Source organism: Zeus faber, assembly GCF_960531495.2.
Source record: "Zeus faber genome assembly, chromosome: 3".
Lineage (NCBI taxonomy): Eukaryota > Metazoa > Chordata > Actinopteri > Zeiformes > Zeidae > Zeus > Zeus faber.
The window spans coordinates 15,087,447-15,106,718 of NC_137190.1; the positions used below are offsets into that span (position 1 = coordinate 15,087,447).

At 43.7% G+C, this 19,272-nt stretch overlaps 2 protein-coding genes across 2 annotated transcripts in view; one reads left to right on the forward strand and one right to left on the reverse strand.

Moving 5' to 3' along the window:
* kif26ba (kinesin family member 26Ba) overlaps positions 1–6,198 on the forward strand; it is a gene marked incomplete at its 5' end in the record, with an annotated part of 82,683 nt that extends 76,485 nt beyond the window's left edge. Inside the window, 3 exons of the mRNA XM_079998221.1 lie at positions 1,121–1,386; positions 2,102–2,252; positions 2,551–6,198. Of these exons, the coding sequence (XP_079854347.1) occupies positions 1,121–1,386; positions 2,102–2,252; positions 2,551–2,699 (566 nt within the window). The 3' untranslated portion in view covers positions 2,700–6,198. The remainder of the gene's footprint in view (positions 1–1,120; positions 1,387–2,101; positions 2,253–2,550) is intronic.
* Positions 6,199–11,978: 5,780 nt separating this feature from the next.
* Positions 11,979–19,272, reverse strand: part of smyd3 (SET and MYND domain containing 3) — a gene marked incomplete at its 5' end in the record, with an annotated part of 78,484 nt that continues 71,190 nt past the window's right edge. Inside the window, 2 exons of the mRNA XM_079997233.1 lie at positions 11,979–12,305; positions 12,990–13,098. Of these exons, the coding sequence (XP_079853359.1) occupies positions 12,195–12,305; positions 12,990–13,098 (220 nt within the window). The 3' untranslated portion in view covers positions 11,979–12,194. The remainder of the gene's footprint in view (positions 12,306–12,989; positions 13,099–19,272) is intronic.

Below are 19,272 nucleotides of genomic sequence, written 5' to 3' on the forward strand. Positions count from 1 at the left end.
GGCTGCCTCTTCTCTCTCTCTCTCTCTCTCTCTCCAGGGTTGTACTCCCCCCTCGTTCCCACCTCCTACTTTCCACTTCATGCTCAGCTGATTCCTTGTTTTCCCAAAGCAAACCGTCATAATGAGTGTCTTGCTTATTTGCTTGTTGAACTCCATGACCGTTGTGGCAAAGACAAATGTGTTAAATGAACGACTGCTGCAGCGCGCAGTGGACGGAACGGTCTAGCAATCGGTGGATTCCTGGTTCGATACCCGGTTCCTCCTTGCAGCGCGTTGTAGTGCCCTTGAGCAAGGCACTGAACAGTCTTGCACGGCTGCCTCCGCCATCGGCGTGTGAATGTGAGGCATCGGTTGTGAAGCACCGCTGTTACCGTGGAATAAGAAAGGTGCTATATGGAATGCAGTCTATTCACTGGTTTCCCATCCCTACCCTGCTATGGAAACATACATGCAACATTTTTCCAATTAACTGATAATGAATTAATTGGGAAAATTAAATTACAAGCTGAAAATTCTTGTGCAATATTGCATTTTTATTAATTACTCTTCTCCGCATGATCTGCACTACATGAAAAAATTAACTTCAAACCTTCCAAATGTAACGTCCACTTTAATTTGTAAATTAGCATTTATTGTGTCCAATTGCAACTGTATTTTAATGTTATTAAGCAGATGCAAGTGCAAACTAGGTTGCACTGTGTTCATTAAATTATAAAAATTAAGAGTTTGAATTGGAATATTATGAGAGAAATAAATGTGCAGTGGTGATACGGTCTTTTTCTAACTTGAATTAGCATTTGAATCAACTTAAATGCAGCAGTTTTTGAAATGTCCCTCGTCTTTTGGGATTATAAATGACTGTGCAGCAATGGAGCAATATATTCTGTTGGCACCTTCCTCTCCTACAATCACACAGTCCATTTAAATCATCTATTCTAGTTGTGGCTAACTGAACAGACAGGGTAGGTCGCAGTTAATTGTTTATTAGTGCTAATTACAATGGAGCGTCTATGTGTCACACAGGGGTTTGGGGGATGTTCCACCCTGCCGGCATCACTTTTGGGATAATCGTTGGCTAGACGTTCCGCTGACGCTGCTTTCGGTGTCTCCTTCCTCCCAGGGCTCCAGCGCCGTCGCCTCATCCCGGCCTTGACCCTGGACCCCTCGTCCTCCTCCTCGCCCTCTCACCGCTCCTCCAAGACGACCGCCACGTCCTCGTCCTCCTCCTCCTCCAGCCCCAGCGCGTGCTGGGTGGACGGCCCCCTGGGACCTCCGGCGTCCGCCAACCCGAGGGGCGCGGCGGCCACCGCCGAGTCCTTCGAAATCAAGGTCTACGAGATTGACGACGTGGAGCGGCTGCAGCGGAGGAGGGAGAAGGGAAGCAAGGTGAGGGGAGGGAGAGAGAGAGAGAGAGAGAACGGAGGGAGAGCGAGGAAAGAAGGGAGAAAGAAAGGGGGCGATGGTGCACTCACGGTGCAGTTGCGAGGAGGAATGAAAGAGGGAAGAGGAGGAGGTGATGAAAAAGAAGCGGTAGGAGGCGAGAACGGGGGAGGTGGAGGAGGCGGTTAAGAGATTAAAGGAGAGGAGGACGGAGAAGAGCGGCGGGAAAATGGCTCTCAAGGTAAGAATGAAACGGGTTGACGGAAGAGCGGAGAGTCGAGGGAGGCAGACGGAGCTGAGGGGAGAATCCACTTGAAGTCGGGTGAACGTAAATTAGAAGTTTGGGACGAGGAAAGTCAGAAACTGAGGTTGGAGGTAATGGAGCCCCGTAGGTAGAAAACGGCGCATGCATTATTGAAGAGGGAACGTGAAAATCAAAAAGGAGAGGAGAGGGGGGGAGACGCAAAGAGAAGTATTTATACTGGCAGCTCCGGGAAGGAGGGGGTGTGATTGAAGTCACCGCCGTGCTGAATTCCACATTTTAAAACGCCGACTGAAGAAACGCACCGCAAATAATCGCGGAAGGAAGTCGTCAAATAAAACTTATTTAACCCGAGAGCTCTCTCCACTTCCCGCGGACGCGAAGTGAAAATGATTCGACGTTGCTGTTGTTGTTCTCGATAAATGTCACAGTTTATCCGCCCCCCCCTCCTCCTCCCAGGAGGTGGTGTACGTCAGCACCAAGCACAGAAGTCTGGAGAACCGTCAGCAGCGGATCAGCGAGGTCCGAGCCAAGTACCAGGGCCTGAAGAAAGAACTGGAGCAGACCAAGCAGTTCCTGATGCTGGAGCCACACACGTGGACCACCGAATGTGAGCCCAGGCATCCGCGATATCAGTGTGTGTGTGTGTGTGTGTGAGTGTGAGAGAGAGAGAGTAATCAGTGGAGGAAAGGATTTAGTGTTTGTTTGAGCCTCACGTGGCGGAATGAAGCTGAAGTGGAATTTATATTCAAAGGCGGCGCTCAAGTCAAAAGTGTTCAATTTCAGTTTTGGTAATCAACAGGTTCCCTGCTTTGATTTGCTTGTGCCTGTGGCTTTGCACATGAAGTTCGCTCCAAACGTGCCTGAGAACTCATTTGGGATCTCTCTCTCTCTCTCCCTCTCTCCAGTCGAGCTGCAGCAGGCCTATGAGGTTGACTCTCTGGAGTACTTGGAAGCTCTGGAGGTGGTGACGGACAAACTGGAGACCAGGGTCAACTTCTGCAAAGCTCACCTCATGATGATCACCTGCTTCGACGTCTCCTCCAGGCGCAGGTAGACGCGGGCGTAATAGGGCGGAGGCCGGGAGGTGGAATGGTTTCGAGTGCAAAAGAAGACCCCCGCCAAATAATTGCAATGTCCAATAAAATGCTCCCATCATGGTTACAGCTCTTGCTCCAAGACAAGCCAAACGCACAGATGAAGAGTTAGATGGAAGGATACCCGCCTCTTTATTTCAGAGAGACTTTAGCGTGAGGGGAGAGAAAGACAAATTCTTTGAAACAGAGGAGGGTGTTAAGTGGAATAAACGTGTCATTATGTCCCATCACTTTGGAAAAGCACTTTCAAGTGTCTAGTTGTGAGGGATTCCTTGTAAATACGTGTGCCGCCTAAAGAACGGGGCCTGGTATTGTTGCTGAGTAAAAAAAAAAAAAAGAAGAAGAAAATGGCCGACGGAGAGACAAAGGAAAGACATTCAAATAACCTGGTTGTTGGAAGACAAGTGCCTTGTGAACAATATAACAATATCGAGATCAATTCTCTTGTATTTGTGTAAATACTGTTTGGTGCTATTGTGAGCGTTGTGACAAAATTAACCACATAAACATCCCGTGTCCTTGAACAGTCATTGTATTTACAACTCTAAATTTGAAGTCTGGCGGGACATGTCTTCTCTCCCATACGTTGTGGTGTAATAAGCCCAGGCGCCAATGCAAAAGTCAAAATTCACAGAATGTTGGCCCCGAACAAAACCAACAAATAACAGCCAAACCTTAGGCGACGGCATGCATTACAACACACTCCATGAGAAGAGAACATGGTGCAGGTTGCAAGGACCAAATACTTCACTTTAAATGCCTAGATATTCGTTATGGGTTTTTTTGGGGTTTTTTTCCAGGACATCAGGGTCAACGGTGTTTAGGGGGAAAAACAAGGTGTATCTTGTTCCTTGTGCCGTTCTTTCTACTGTTAAATCAACACAGGAGCAGAGAACCTTTGAAACCTTTAAAGCGCCGCGGCTGTTAATTGACATGCATTGACTGACTTGTCGACTGTCTGGACTGGCTGTTTTTCCAGTTCTTTATATCTGTGTTGTTCTTACGCTCGTCGAAAAGAAACTGAATGGCCTGTCAACGTGCGTGTTTAAAATGATGGAGTTCATCATTTCCATTTGAGCACAATGGGACCACGGAGGGATCATGCGTCTCATTAGGACGGAGGCAGCGGGCGAAACAAGAGATTTACCTGTAAATTCGTTGCGAGCTGAAATGCCGAGCCGCCCAGAGATAAATCAGAATAATTACAGAAGTTAAATTATCGGTGTAGTGCTCGTGTGCTTGGAACATATAAGTGAACTTGGTGTATGAGGAAAGTGTTTGGGTGACTAAACTTGGGACAACTTTTTATATTTCAAGTCATTTCATGAGAGAGAACCAAACTTTAGAGAGGGGCGAGACAGTAGCAAAGTCACTATTGGAATAGGTTAAGAGGTGGAAAAAAAGCGAAGCTTATATGAGTAAGTTGATAAAGAACAATGAAAGAGAGGGACAGAATAAGAAAAATGACCAAAATAAGAGGTATGCATCTCTGCCTGGTTTCATTGTTTGGCTCTTTGGTGAGATCTGTTAATATTGTTATACGGTGCTTGAGACGTTTATGATCTAAGTGTTTGTACAAATATAAATATACGATAATGTCTGTTCCACTAAGAAGTCAATAACCTTTCATATGCTTTTTTTAAACATTCATCATCATCATGATTAATCAAGGTAACCATCGTCACATTACTTTGAATGTTCTTTGCCTGTTAAGCAGACGCAATTCTGGGAGGTTGTGTAAAAAACATCGACATTGCAGGAAGGAATGACATTTGTTTCCCTCGTGATTCACCAAAAGCGTCTTTGTGCCAAATTCAACTCCGCTAAAGGTCGACGAGATAAAATGGTAGAAATAGCACATCCATGCATTTTCAATTCCTTTTATAACTTGTAGAGGAAACTTAAAATGTTGCTCCCCTAATTGAAGGAATTAGATGCTATACTCACTCGGTCCTGTGATATCACTGACTCCTCGCCTTCCCCACAGTTCACTGCTAGTCCAAAATACGTTTATTTTTATTTATTGAAACTCGAGAGGCTTAGTCATACAGTGTTCCTTTGTTGTTCTGAACACAACTTATGATCTAAAAAAATGATTACTATGCATTTACAAAAATTGTAGAGAGGAAAAGGAACTGTACATATGCCAAGTCCATGTCATATATAAATGAATATATATATATACACACAGTAAATATATATGTATACACATGTCATATATAATCATTTGTTTCTTTTCAAAATGTTTTGTTTATTTTATTTGCTCTGGTTCATCTTTAATATTTTAGCGAGTCTGGGGTTTCCAAAACATTCGCCTTCGTTAAAATATAATGCAATAGCAAGGAAGAATGATACAGGTAAAACCAATGAACCCAGTCAACATAACAGTGGCTAATGGTCCTTTTTAAAGTGTATGTATCAGGAACAATAAATATTAAAGATTTAAACATTTTGCAATTGAATGCAATTACATTCTACCGTGTTAACTGCAGGATGGATTAGAGGGAATCAGAAGGTTTAGCTGTAGATGTTTTTGGAGCCCCAGCCCCTGAGTGTGAGGCTGACCAGTTACCTTTCCCAGACTTGGAGATACTACGTGTAGGGTCCTACTCCTGATAAATCACTGCCAAATATACTTGGACAGCACTTTATGGTTCTAGCAATAATTTGCAAGAATTCCCAATGTATTGGAGGCACTGCGTAGCTCAACCTGTCTAACATGGAAATTATGTGGAATTGAATTATACATAAACGTTCTTTACTTTTTGCAGATGGGATATTGAGATTCTTAAAGAGCAAAGAACATTGTCAAAAGCAATACACCAATGATTGTAATTTTTCATGTGAGCTATGGCAGTGACATAGTGAATTATAATGTGCTGTCTGAAAATCCTGCACGTAGCACCTTTAAGCTCTAAAGTAGACTTGGGTGACTAAATGATAGGTTGGCCAGCCTTATTCAAATGTTGGTTTCCATCATTTATAACTATAACTTTCAATAGAGATTCAACATTTTAGTCTCAGTGGTACGTTTCTCAATAGTAAAGCACTCTGCAAGGTTCTGTTCTAAACAGTTATAAATGATGGGAAAGAATATTTTAATAAAGGCCTGGGGTAAAAAAAAAAAATAGCAAACCTATCCTTTAAAGTTAGGAGTGGACTATGTTTTCCAAAAACATGTTCAGCACCAATATGCTCCCTCCTCCCTAGTCCAGCATTACTTTTACGTCAATTGGAAGAGAAATTAACAAGCATTGATAAATAGAATTACATCTGAGTGAAGGGTCAGTGTGACGTCAGTCTACCTGTGGCCTCCATGGAGGATCCAACCTGCACACAAAGAATTGCATCGGCCTATAAAAGCAACGATGCAATCCTTCGTGTTCTGCCCTGCGGGGTGTTTGCATGTTTTTGGGGAAAGTTGGCCTCGAGTTGTTGTGTGTTGAGAGAAATGTAGAAAAAAGGGATGTAAATAAAGGAATGTATTAAAGGAAATCTGTCATTCGAGTCATCGTTCTTACATGGGCCGGCCAAACACGACACATCCACAGTAAATGTTGCAAGTATGTACAGATGTTGCGCCGGCTTCACCGGGTTAGAACTGAGCTTCGGTTGAACAGCTTGGTTGGTTCCCAGCAACATCTGGAGCATTAAGCTGGAGAGGGTGACATAACTTAGTAGTAAAATCATTGGAAAACAGGAAAGGACCATAAGGCTGCTTGACGAGGAGCGCACAATCGAGGAAGATAAATGCATGAGGAATCTTCCAACACATCCCTTAAATTTGAGAGTCCACCATCAGTGCAAGGGTCTTTATCAGCACAGCCTCCCTTTGTCCACAGATATCACCCTGTCGCCATCTACTCACATAATACGCTTCACAAACCTGACTGAATATCACCCAAAATGAGGGATCAATAAAAGGAGATCCAATTTCGATGCTTGGACCAACATTTCGGAAGTGTCCAAGGGAGAAATATCAGGAGTGCATCGCAAAATCATTCAATTTCTAAAGCACAGTCAAAAACAAGCTGCACTGACCAAAGTGCTGCACAGTTTCAGCCAATGAATTAAAATAAGCCGGTCAGCAAAGATATGAAAGATGAGGACCAACACAGCACAATAAACAAAGACAAAGCACCACGATGGGCAGACCTTAATCTATTCCAAAAAGCCCGGAAGGATGGATGGGTTTTTCAACCGTGATTTCAAAAAGTCGATAGAGGAAGGAAGACCCAGAGGGGGTAAACTCTTCCATATCTTTGGAGCCACAACGGAAAAAGCACGATCACCCTTTGGTTTCAACCGCGCCTGAGGGGCAACTGCATCTAGCGAGAGGACTGAAGTGTATAAGAAGTAGAACAGAGTTACATACAGTATGCCACCAGTATGAAATATGTCCACCCGCTGGCCAGTTGCCAGCCGAAACGTATCGTACACAAATCAAAGAAGTGTTTATGAATATGCATGGTACCACTTTTGTGACGCCTCAACACTGTGTACATGCGTTGATAATAATATTGATCTGTGATAGCCCTCAAAGCATTTCACTTTAACCCACGGGAAAGCAGACCTTGTAATGCGCACACATGCGTATGTAAATAACCCAAAATACAGGAAGTGGTGGTGTTTACCAAGCAGCAGACAAAGGCACCAAGGTTCTGCATCAGTGGATGTACATGCTTATTGACACGTAGCTTTGCTGAAGGCACCTACGTTGATTTGCAGCAACGCTGTATTTATCAACGCCTTCACCTTAATTTGTTCTGGCATCCATCTTAAAGCGGACGGTCTGGTTGACCTGTGTGAAAGAAATTCTTCCGCAAAGATCAGTGAGGTTAATCTGCCCGCTACAAGAAAACAACAACCGAGAATATTCAAGATATTTATTCTGCAGAATAAAGAGAAAGATTCAGAACTGCTCCAAAGCAGCGCTCTGATCAATCTGATAGCATTTCAGCAGGCTTTATACAAAAAAAACAGGGTGTGGCTTGGGTCAGAGGTCACTAACAAGTCTGTGCCCCCCCAACTGTTTCCTTGGGTGCCACCCTCAGACAGTGAAATTCACAGGTACTTGCAAACTTGACCAGGCAGACGTGGATTACAATCCCTTACAATGCACCTCTAGGCTCCCCTGTTGAGTTTCTTCATCTCCATAGAAGGTAAACAGAGCCAAATGTGATCTAATTCTTTCATGTTAGAATTGACATTGTAGGGATCAAAAACATTTGTCTTTACATAAACTCTGGGGGGTTCCTGAGGAAACAGAGACCAATGTTTTAAAACCCCCCTCTGGAGGTAGAGGCCTTTGTCCTCATTCAAAATAGTTGATCGTATGCATTTCTCTCTCACACCTGGCATCACCTTAACACAACAACGATGCTTTTCTGCCGCAACAGCCAATGCAAAGGCTATTAATTGCCCAAAAAACACCCGAAAAATTGGAAAAGGAAATGGAGACAGTTTCTAAATGACTAATAGAGTGTTAGAAGCATAAAAGGTGTGTGTGGCATTTCCCTTGCCACACACCACCCAAGCGGCTTTTCCCGGGCTCAGAGACCGAGACAGGCGATGATGTTGAAGACAAACCGTTTTGTTGAAGTGGCAAGACGTAACAAGCCGGGAGCAGACGGAACGTTGTCCTGACAAAGGGTCCCTCTCGTGCATGCGTGGGGGATGGGTGATTTAACCCGGTCTCATCGATTGCTCTGATGAGCAACGGCTGCACAGCCACCCCTGATCCCGGGCCCAATCAACTACATCCAAGACAGGCGGGGCTGCTTAAATCACACCGCCCCCATCGCCACAGCGTGAATTGAGTCATTTAAGCCTTTATCTGAATGAAGCTCAAATTGAACTTCGTGCAGATCTTGGATTTCTGATCACGGGTGGTTTTACTCATTCCTTTCTGCCTGTGTAAAGTTTAGAGTTTGTCGCATCACTACCCAATATGGTTTATTTTACAGCAACTATTTCACATAAAAGAGGGAGGGAGGGAGGGAGAGAGAGAGAGAGGGAGGGAGAGAGAGCATGGACTGCCAGCAGCACGTTTCGCTGGGTTGACCCTGAAGCATGCTGTGAACACCCACACGCTGAGCAAAAATTGTAAGAGCGATAGAGAAGAAAGGAAATGAAGGAATGATAGAGAAGAGGGAGAGGAGAGAGAGAAGTGACAACATGAGGGAAATGGATAGAATATAGTGTGTGCGTGTGTGAGAAAGAGGGAGAGAGGGAGCTGAGATGAGGAAACGTGAAGGAATAAGAACTAAAAAGCTGAGGGTTGGTAGAGGAAAATACAGATAATAGAAAAGGGACAGAACAGGAGAAGAGGGGAGAAAGATAATAGCAGGGGACAATAGAGGTTAAAGGAGGGAGAGAGGGAAGACAAAGGTGAGGGAATAGGGAGGAAAGTAAAAAATAACAAAGATAGAGAAGGGTAGAAGAGTTTCCTCTTCTACCCTTCGCAGAGTGAAAATTGACACCTGAATCAAGAGAAAAGTGGACAGGGTGCTGGAATATCATCTATAATCAGCCTACATCTATGAGAATGCTGAAAATAGAAATATGATCTATTTCAAGATCAAAATGAGACAGAATACAATAGCAGTAGATTAGAATGAAATTGGGGATTTAAACACATGAATAACCACTAAGAGCTGCCGGTGTGCTTTTAGCCGGTGAAATCAGCCTGATTTTCCGCCACACCAGTTCTGTCAGAACCCAGACTAAACGCACCTGAGAGGATGTCGCCAAAAGTAATGACAAAGAAAACGCCAATTCTGTGTCAGCACTGTGGGGAGCCAGAGGAGGTTGACAGGTTGTCGGGACGTCAACGTTCCCAGTCTTCACCCCTTTACCTCTTTCATCTGCACTCCTCCTCCTCCTCTCCTCTTTGTTCTGCCACGGCCGCTCGCCGCTCCCCGAGTGCGTCCGGGGTGTATTACGTCCGGCGGCGACTCCTCGTTTGAACGGTCCATCGCTGTGTTTTAAAAGAGGGGAGGGCAGGGGGGAGACGCGAGGGGGGTACGAGGGGGAGACGCGAGGGGGGTACGAGGGGGAAAGAGCTTCTCATTTCCCCAACCTGAGTGAAATGATAATCCCAGCCACACCTGGTACAATGGAAACCCTCCCGGGTCATTCCAGCATGTTCCACTTCCAGGTGTGAAGAAGCGGCGGCTGACGTGAACGGTGATCAGATACAGAGCCGAAAAAGAAGAGTGGAGGCGCTCTCTTTTTGCGAAAGGGGGTTTTCGCCCTTATCAGCGGCGAGGGCTGAGGAGGAAGAAGAGAAGGAGAGATATGAGGAGCAGGAGTGGAAGGAGAGGTGGAAGGTGGAATATGTTTTAAAATTAAACGGAAATGTGAAAGACTTAAGGAGGTGCGGTGTGTGAAGGAATAGGAGGGGGGTGAATTTACTAGGGATGGGAATGGAGGGAGAAAGAGGGAGGGAATGATAGCGATATGGTAAATCTGCATAAATGGGACGCAGGTAAAAAAGACGAGAGAGAAAGAGAAAGAGAGAGCGCTGGTGAAGCCATAGTGGATCTGATGGCTGTTATGAGACGAGAGAAGAGCAATGAAGGGAGGGAGAGAGAAAGCGACAGAACCAATGGAGTGAGTAATGGGGGTTATGAAAGCCGTATTGGACGGCGGAATTGTCTTTTTTTTTTTTTCCCCTTCCCCTGCACGAGCCATTCCGCTCACTCGTGTCGTTTCTGCACTATTCCTTTCACTCCTCACATCCATTTGATTCAATCTCCTCGACCTACCGTTAACGGACGCCTTTTTCCCTCGCCTTTTTATTTATAACACACCATAGTTGTATTGCACCCTTGTGGTGGCTTTGTAGAACATTTGACTGGATCCTTAACTTGATAGAAGACCATGAGTCCAAGTTAGTGGTAAAATAGAGAATCAGTATACGGTTATATTGGGGAGGGAGGGGCTACATAGTCAAATATTCTACAGAACTTCCACATTGCCTTAAAGAACTATAACAGTGTCAAATTGAGCTCAAGCGTTTACTAGTCGGCACACACTTTTTACATGACATCACGTTTTTGTCAAAAGGTACTGAAGCTGTATTTTTTATTAGGTTGTTAACGTTATTGTCAGTCTAAAAATGTGAGCTGAGGTCACGTATAATCTGTGTGCTGACTAGTAGATGGTCTGAAATTCAATTTGTCACCGACCGGTAAGGTCTTTAGCGCAGGACAGAGACAGAAAAAATGAAGCTCATCCATATCTACAGAACGTGGGGAGGAAACGGTTTAAATAACTGCAAAACCCCTTAACCACAGAGGAATCACTGCTAACCCTGCAAAACCAGGGTGCCCGCTAGGGTTTCTCACACTCACACACACAGACACACACACACACAGTTTGTTGTCTCAGAGGAAATGCTGTCATCAGTTATAGCAAAGGAGAGGACTTTGGGATTAACATGGGAAGCGCATGTCAAAAGCCAAACAACGACATTGTGTCTCTCTCTCTCTCTCTCTCACACACACACACACACACACCCACACACACACACAAACTCAGTGGGTTTAACAGGACAAGGGCGTGCACACACACATACACACACCTTCTCTCTCCCGTCTCATATACTAGGCTTAACTTATGTGTATGAGAAATTCACACTGACACACCTACATGATAACAAGGATTATCATAGGAAGTGTGTGTGAAGAGATGCACAGAGTAGAGATGGACAATTTGATAACTCTACTTTACTAAACCAACACGCACACGCACGCGCACGCGCACACACACACACACACACACACACACACACACACACACACACACACACACACACACACACACACACCACTATGTGAGTTATGGATTTCATCCAACTCTAAGCAGCAGCATACAATACAGCTGAGCCGGCAGAACTACACGTGCACCACAAAACAATACGAGGGTGAAACCAGGCACTACAAGAGTTGTCATACCTCGTAAAGCTCCTCGTTTAAAAGACAAACTACAAACAGTTTTTATTGTTGATTGTGATATTGCGCTGTACAGATTGCAAAAGAAGGTAGCATGCACATGAACAGTGCTGTGTTTTTTTTTCATTCCTCCATTTTTATTCTTTATGTCAGATATTATTCTGAAATGCAAAAAAACAAAAATACCAAATATCAAAACCAAAAGTTTGAAATTTGTTCATTTTGACATTTTATATTGAAAGAGGCAAAAATAACCTATTTTGAATAAGAAGGGTTTTTTTACATGTCTCCGATAAGACTCAGCAGAACCATTCTGGAACTGGTCTGGAAACAACTTAATAAATCCTTAACAAGTAAAAGCCGGACAACAGTAAACATCTCACATTGACTTTACTTCGATGTGTTCTGCCGGTTTCCAGTGAAAAACATGGAAAGCCCAAAAGGTTCCGAAACAAAGGCTGCTTTGGGCCATTGTCAGAGTGCTGGGCCATCGCTAGGTCACTGCTGCAGAGAGCAGCTCATCTCAGCGTGAACCTCCTCCAGCCTCCTCAGGAGCTCCGTGGCGACGGGGTGGCGGCTGCCGTGTGTAACCTCGACGATTTCATATGCCTGGAGGTTCAGAAACCGAATCATTCGAAAGGGGGGAAAAAAAAAACAAAAAAACAATTAGTACCCTGCTGCTGCAACGGGACGACTGAAAATATGTTTCGGCACAACCGAAAATAATCGTTCAATATTTTGGTTCGTTTCTAGGACAAAAATAAGTGAGGTCAATTGATGTGGTTAAGAAATGTTAAACAGCGAGATCAGAAACAGGCTTATCTTTTCTGGACACACAGGGGATGGAATTCATGATGTGTGCGTGATACCGCTGAGCTTATGGAGGAAAATGCCCCTTTCCCCAGAGAAATGACAACACACCCGGGAGAATTGTGCCAATGACTGATGACAACTCGGCACCGGCTGCACCTCCATAATACATTAAATATGCTCAACGGCGGCACCCTTGTCCGAAGTTGGTGCAGGTTTTTTTCCTATTACTTCAGTTGATTTTACCTCTATTTACTCTGTGAGGCCACAGTTCTGATTATTATTTGATGCATGCATAGGCGTGAGTAGCACTTTGGATTTAATGGTATTGATGCACTTATTGATATGCCTTCCTCTGGATTTGCTCACTCAGAACGTCCCTAGCCTCAACTGGCTTCTTCATCCACCGGTTATAAACTTTCCTGCTCTTCTCAGGCGTCATGTCTTTCTTTTCCTCTCAGTCACTCAGACACGCTCCTTCACCTGTTTGAGCGTGGCCCACGCCTCCTTCACGTTTCCCAGGTAGTGCTGAAGTTTTCCAACCCGCACCAACTGGATCCCATGGACCGGGTGGGGATCAGGGTAGTACTGTCTGTGAGGGGAACAAAAAAATCAACAGGAAGTCATTCAGAAGGACAGAGAGGCACACGTACAGTAATCAGCTAAACACAATCAGAATGAGCAAGTATCCGCAAAGATAAGAATATTAGGAGAAATTACAAATAATAATGTCTGTAATTGTTTTACTGAACCAACCAGCAATAATCCTTGTTGTTAGTTTGATGGGTTAAATTAAGTGGTGAGAGTATCAACCAAACAACGGAGCACAAGGCTCCCAGTTCCAATCATCATGAAAGTAATGAGTTAATCTTTATTTCTTTTTCAAATATGAAGACATTTAATTCACTGTCTAAACTACGCTGAGCGCTTGGCAACTCAGTCGCACGCAAAAACACAGCAGGCCTCATCGACTTCGAAGGATTTGTCCAGGCGCCAAAACAGAGTTTATGGGCATCAGTTCAGCTAATATTTTGGTTCTCCTTGATTAACCATATTATGGATTAGGACCATTGTAATAGGAAACTATTTTTTTTATTCTGTTTCTTGTTTTCTTACACACGATTTACAGTAAACAATGCACAAAATACAGTGTTTTGAGGTTCAACTAACCACACTGTTTTACCAAAATACCGCTTGTTAGGTTTAACAAGAACCAATATGTTATGTGCAATTTCATTCCAAACCACAAAGGACCGAGCTATACATTTCACTAAAAATGTTGATAAAGATTCACATGAATCATATGCTATACACACACTTGTAATCATATGGTAAATTCCAATTCCAATTACACAGAGTTACAGAGAGTAAGCATCAATTTTCTGGTTGCTTCAAAAAATAATTTCCACGATACCAAATGCAGGTGCCAACACAGAATGTTTGCAGTTGGAGAAAACATAAGGCAGCAATTCCACCTTGGTTTGTCAGCGTGAGTGCTTCAAGGTGAAGCCCGAAGCAATCTACTCACATTGACAATACAGAGATGAAGAGACCGTGTAAACAAGATGGCCAGCAACAACAAAGCAGCAGCCTGGCGGGGATACAGTGTTTGAGTTCCCAGCCCCCTTATTATGTGGAATAAAGAACTCTTATCTCACCAGAGACCATTTTGACAAATATACACACTATCAGCACTACTACTAATAGACACACACACACACACACACACACACACACACACACACACACACACACACACACACACACACACACACACACACACACACTTACATTGGCAAATACAGAAAGCGTAAACACATGCAAAGGCAACTATGAAACCACAGATTGGAACAAGCATGGGTCCACACCCACTGACCACTGGCTACATATGAACACACAGGCACAACACACAAAGATATAGAGTATTGGCAGAGAAACACACACACACACACACACACACACACACACACACACACACACACACACACACACACACACACACACACACACACACACACACACACACACACACGAGATCACTTGCATACAGTATTTGCACATATTTGTGTATTTTGTTTAGGCACACATCAATGCACAAACACTAATTAGCAGCCGAGTGGATTCTGCATCAACATGCACAGTTGGTGTATCTCAGTGGGTTTCAACAAGCGGTCCATGACAGAGTTTCGACAGAGTTTGTATTAAATCTCCCTTTTACACAGAATAATTTCACATAGCACATAGAACAATATAAAGAGCCTTGTTTTATCATTATTGAGGAATTGTTCCACTTTCTTAAGTATAGCATAACATTTTTATTCAGAAGGACTTCAAACGGTTATTTTTTTTGCTATACTTGTTCAAGTAGGACACATTGTAAGTAGAATCAAGTAAACCCTGCAAAACCATTTTGCCATATTTCATCTCAAGTACTGATCCAAATAATCGTAGATATGCCGTCACTCCTCGAATGATTAAGTTAAAACCTCAATTATCTCTGACGTGCGTTCAATTCAATACACCCGCCATGCTATGGAGTTCATAAATTATATAAATTACTATTAGATAAAAATGAATAAAATCGTAATGATATAGAATAATAGAAGCGATAGATGCATGAACGGTATTTCTCTATTCTGGTGCAGGCTTTCATATCTTTATGAAGTCATGAAAACACCACAACCACTTCATTTACCAACCAGCTACACCCAGCTAAATTGTTTCTCTCCATCTTGTCCTTCCTACTCTGGTCCTCTACACCAACCCTCTTCTCCTCTTCCTCTGTGACCCTTTCCCAGTCCAGTCCCCTCCTTCTTTTGCGGCATTGATGATTTCTGGATGTGAAGTCGCTGTGCAAAACCGCATTTCACCCGGGGGTTCATGAACTAAGGAATGTTACCGTGTTTCCTTCCGATCTTCCAAATGACCCTGCCACCCTCATTAGCATAACACTAATGACCCCGGCCCCATTAAACTCTGTAGGCCATAACAAGGCACCTTGGACATCGCACGCACACACACACACACACACACACACACACACACACACACACACACACACACACACACACACACACACACACACACACACACACACACACACAGAGTCTGAATGAATCCATACCCCTGGGGGGGGGGGGGAGTGTTTGTTCTTCTTTTTTATTTTGAGTGGCGCAGAAAACACAGTCAATTTGACTTTGAGGCACATTTTAGATTTTCAGTTGAATTTGAATTCAATTTGAACTTGCAGCAGCAACAGTCGTATGTATTCAGTGTTATTCAGTACCGTACATATCCTACATGTTCTGTCAGAGAAGCACGCTTGTTAGTGCGGGAGGCCCAGGCTGGGAGATTAAATTTGAATCATTTCATAGGAAATTCAACTACCAGCCAAACAACATTAGTATTTCATGAATAACAAGTTACAATATTGGTTTAATTATCAAATCTCTGGCTGAAGCACCACAACACAGATGAAAATGCACACACACACACACACACACACACACACACACACACACACACACACACACACACACACACACACACACACACACACACACACACACACACACACAGTCAACACCAAATGGTAATTATATTTCCTCTATGCGTTTGAGCAGCACAGTAGAGCAATTAAAACAAATTCATTAACTTTCTGTTTTCCGGACAGATAGTGCACTCCCGCCTCTCTGTTCCTGAGAGAGTAAATTGAAAAGAAATATCTTGTTGCACACAGCTATTTTCGAAAGCCGTAGCTTGCAGCAACGGCTGAGAAACCGGGGGTAAGGAGGAGTATTTAATAGTTGTAAAAGTCGAACATTAAGGCTTAAATGCGCTGGAACTAATGCTCTTCCTAGGAAAAAAACATCTCCCGCCTGCTGCTTTTCTGTGAGGGAGAACCAAAATGATCACACACCGTTTAAATAGGAAGAGAGTGAGTATTAGATCATGGAAAAAGAAAACAGGCAGGTGTGATGACTCGCTCTGTCTAAACACTACATTATCTCACATCCTAACAATGGTGCTGTGGTGGGGAAGGAAATGCAGCTTTCAATGTTCAAAGCCAAAGGAGAAAAAAAACAAGAAAAAACACAATAACCCCCACCCCCCGAGCCTCAGTTTCAGTAATGTAAATTAATGTTGTCAAGACAGCTGATTATTATTTCATACTGTTGACATTTATTTTTAAACAATTCAGACACAAATAGGATTTACATTTTTTTTTTCCTCAGTGAAACAGATTCTAATACAAATACACATTTCCATAAGGGAAGACGCAGGTACTATAGGTTGTAAATATGAATAAATAAGTAAATAGATGTACAGACAACAAAGCAAAGTTTCAGAGCCCACTGAAATCACGCTCACGCTCCATCACTCTATGGAATGCATTCTGCTGCTGTGGATGAGTTCTACACATTTTCAGCCGACACTTGGAATGGTGCGTGATGATCCTGGGCTTGCGTGTGGCTGCTTGGCCGTGGTAAACCATTTAATGAACAATGCCTCTGCTGACGTTGCTTCCAGAGGCAGTTTGCAACTTGGAGGTGAGTGTTGTGAACTGTGAACTCAGGATAGAGGATTTTTATGTGCTACGTCCTTTGGCAATTGGTCTGATTTTGTGGCCTACCGCCTTGTGGCTCCACCCGTGCAGCTCTGACACACAATGACAGCACTTACAGTTGACACGGGCAGCTCCCTTTCCGATGGAACGGTGGCATCCCATAAAAGTGGCCCGTTAAAAGTCACTATAAGCACCATTCCACTAGCGATGGATGATTGGTGATTGGTTTTAGATGACTTAACCTGTCAGAACAGCTGTTGCTGAAATAATCCAATTCACAAATGAGAAGGGCAGCACAGTAGGTCTACAATGCGTGTTTGTGTTTGTGAGTGTGAGTGAGAGCGGGAGAGAGTGGGTCTGCGTGTGTGTGTGTGTGTGTGTGTGTGAATCAGGTAGTGAATGAACTTTTGGACATAGTTCTATGCATCTCTGTATGTGGAAACGTGTGTGTGTATGTGGAGATGTGCGCGCACACGCACACGCACACGCACACGCACACACACACACACACACACACACAGGAATACCCCTCTATGAATTAAATATTACAAACTAAATGAAGACGTTGAGAAACAAAGACTTAGAGAATGAAAGAATGCAGAGTGAGGGAGTCGGAGGAGAAAAGGAGGGGGAGATGGAGAGAACTCCTGCAGCTATCTTTCTTTCCTGCAATTCGAAGAGCCCAGAGGAAGAGAGTTGATTCACTTTCTCTTTTATCTTAGTCCCCCTCTTTCCATTTCATTTTCCGTTCCCCTCCGCTTCCACCCTGTTAATTCATTTCTAACGTTCTCTTCAAACCAGGCCGTTCCTTTGTACATTCTTCTTCGTTGTCTTCACTCACTCTTCATCATTTTCTGCCCCCTCCCCCCTTTTCCTTTCCTGCCACCCCTAAACCCTCCTGACGCTTTCATGGTCCCCTCCATGAATTCATTTTTCTATTCATTTATTTTTCCACTCTTTTGAATTCCCTCTATTTTTGTAAGGTGTTGTCCTGCGCCTCAACCCGCTCTTCTCCATCTGTCTCACCCTGTCTCTGAGCTCCTCACTTCCATCCCTTCACACTCTATTTTCTTGGCCTTTCCCCCATCTTTTTTTATTGATTCCTCTATCCAACCAATTTCTTCTCCCCCTCGCGTCCCTCTCTCTGTCTCTCTGTCCCCAGACCTCCGTCTACTCTACCCCCTTATCCAAGTCTCTCTCTCCCTCTCTGCCTCCGGTTATTTATTGATAAGTGTGAGCGTGGTTTCTCCCGTGTGGATATGTTGTTCAGGACCTGCTGTGAGTGAGTGTTTGTGTCTCTCCCCCGTCGACGTGCTTATATGGCGAAGGGCACGCCACTGGAGCCCTGCCCTTCACATAAGATCAATTAGTCACACAAAACACACCCTGCATTAGACATGCAACAACAGTACAAACACAGCCACTAAATGCCGGGGGGGTGGGGGCCGCGGTACTATTGAGCTAAACGAGGAATGCAAGGCAGGGAAAAAATGTTCCATATTGGATTGACAACTTGTTATATTCAGCTGTACGAGTGCTAATCCGTTTTTTGTTTTGTTTTGTTTTTATTATAGAAATATACTTTTTACAATTTTTCGACAACAGAAGCATACATGTAGACATAGACAATGACACTACACAGGAACTCAGGAATCTCATTGAAACGTATGTAGGGGCAAAAGACCGCAGTCAACCAAAATAAAAAAAGGGGGTGGAGAGGTAACCCAATCTACATATACAGTCAACATATAATTTATTTTGTTTCTATTTTTCCATCTCTTTAGACTCACACTGTTTGGTCAACATCTGCTGATGCAACACCCGAATTTCTCCCCTGGGTTTAATTATGTTAATCTTGTTGGATCAAGTTTCCGTATAAACGGCCTTGTAAAAAGGCAGATACGACAGAAACAATTATGTAACAAGTAATATCTGTTATAATGATTTGTAGCATTCTTCTGAATAACTCTGGTTATTTAACTCTTGTGTGATCACTCTCCGTAGATTTAGGAATGGGTGAGAGACTAGGGAGGAGAAGTAGGCACACTTGTCAAGAAGCATTTTGTGTCATGACTTGTCAGTGATAACATAAAACGCTGTAAAGACGCATAAGGCCGACTCCGGAAGAGATCACGTTAATGTCATGAGAATGCTTCTGCAAGCCTGGTCCTGGAGTTACTGAGGTGACACTGTACACGA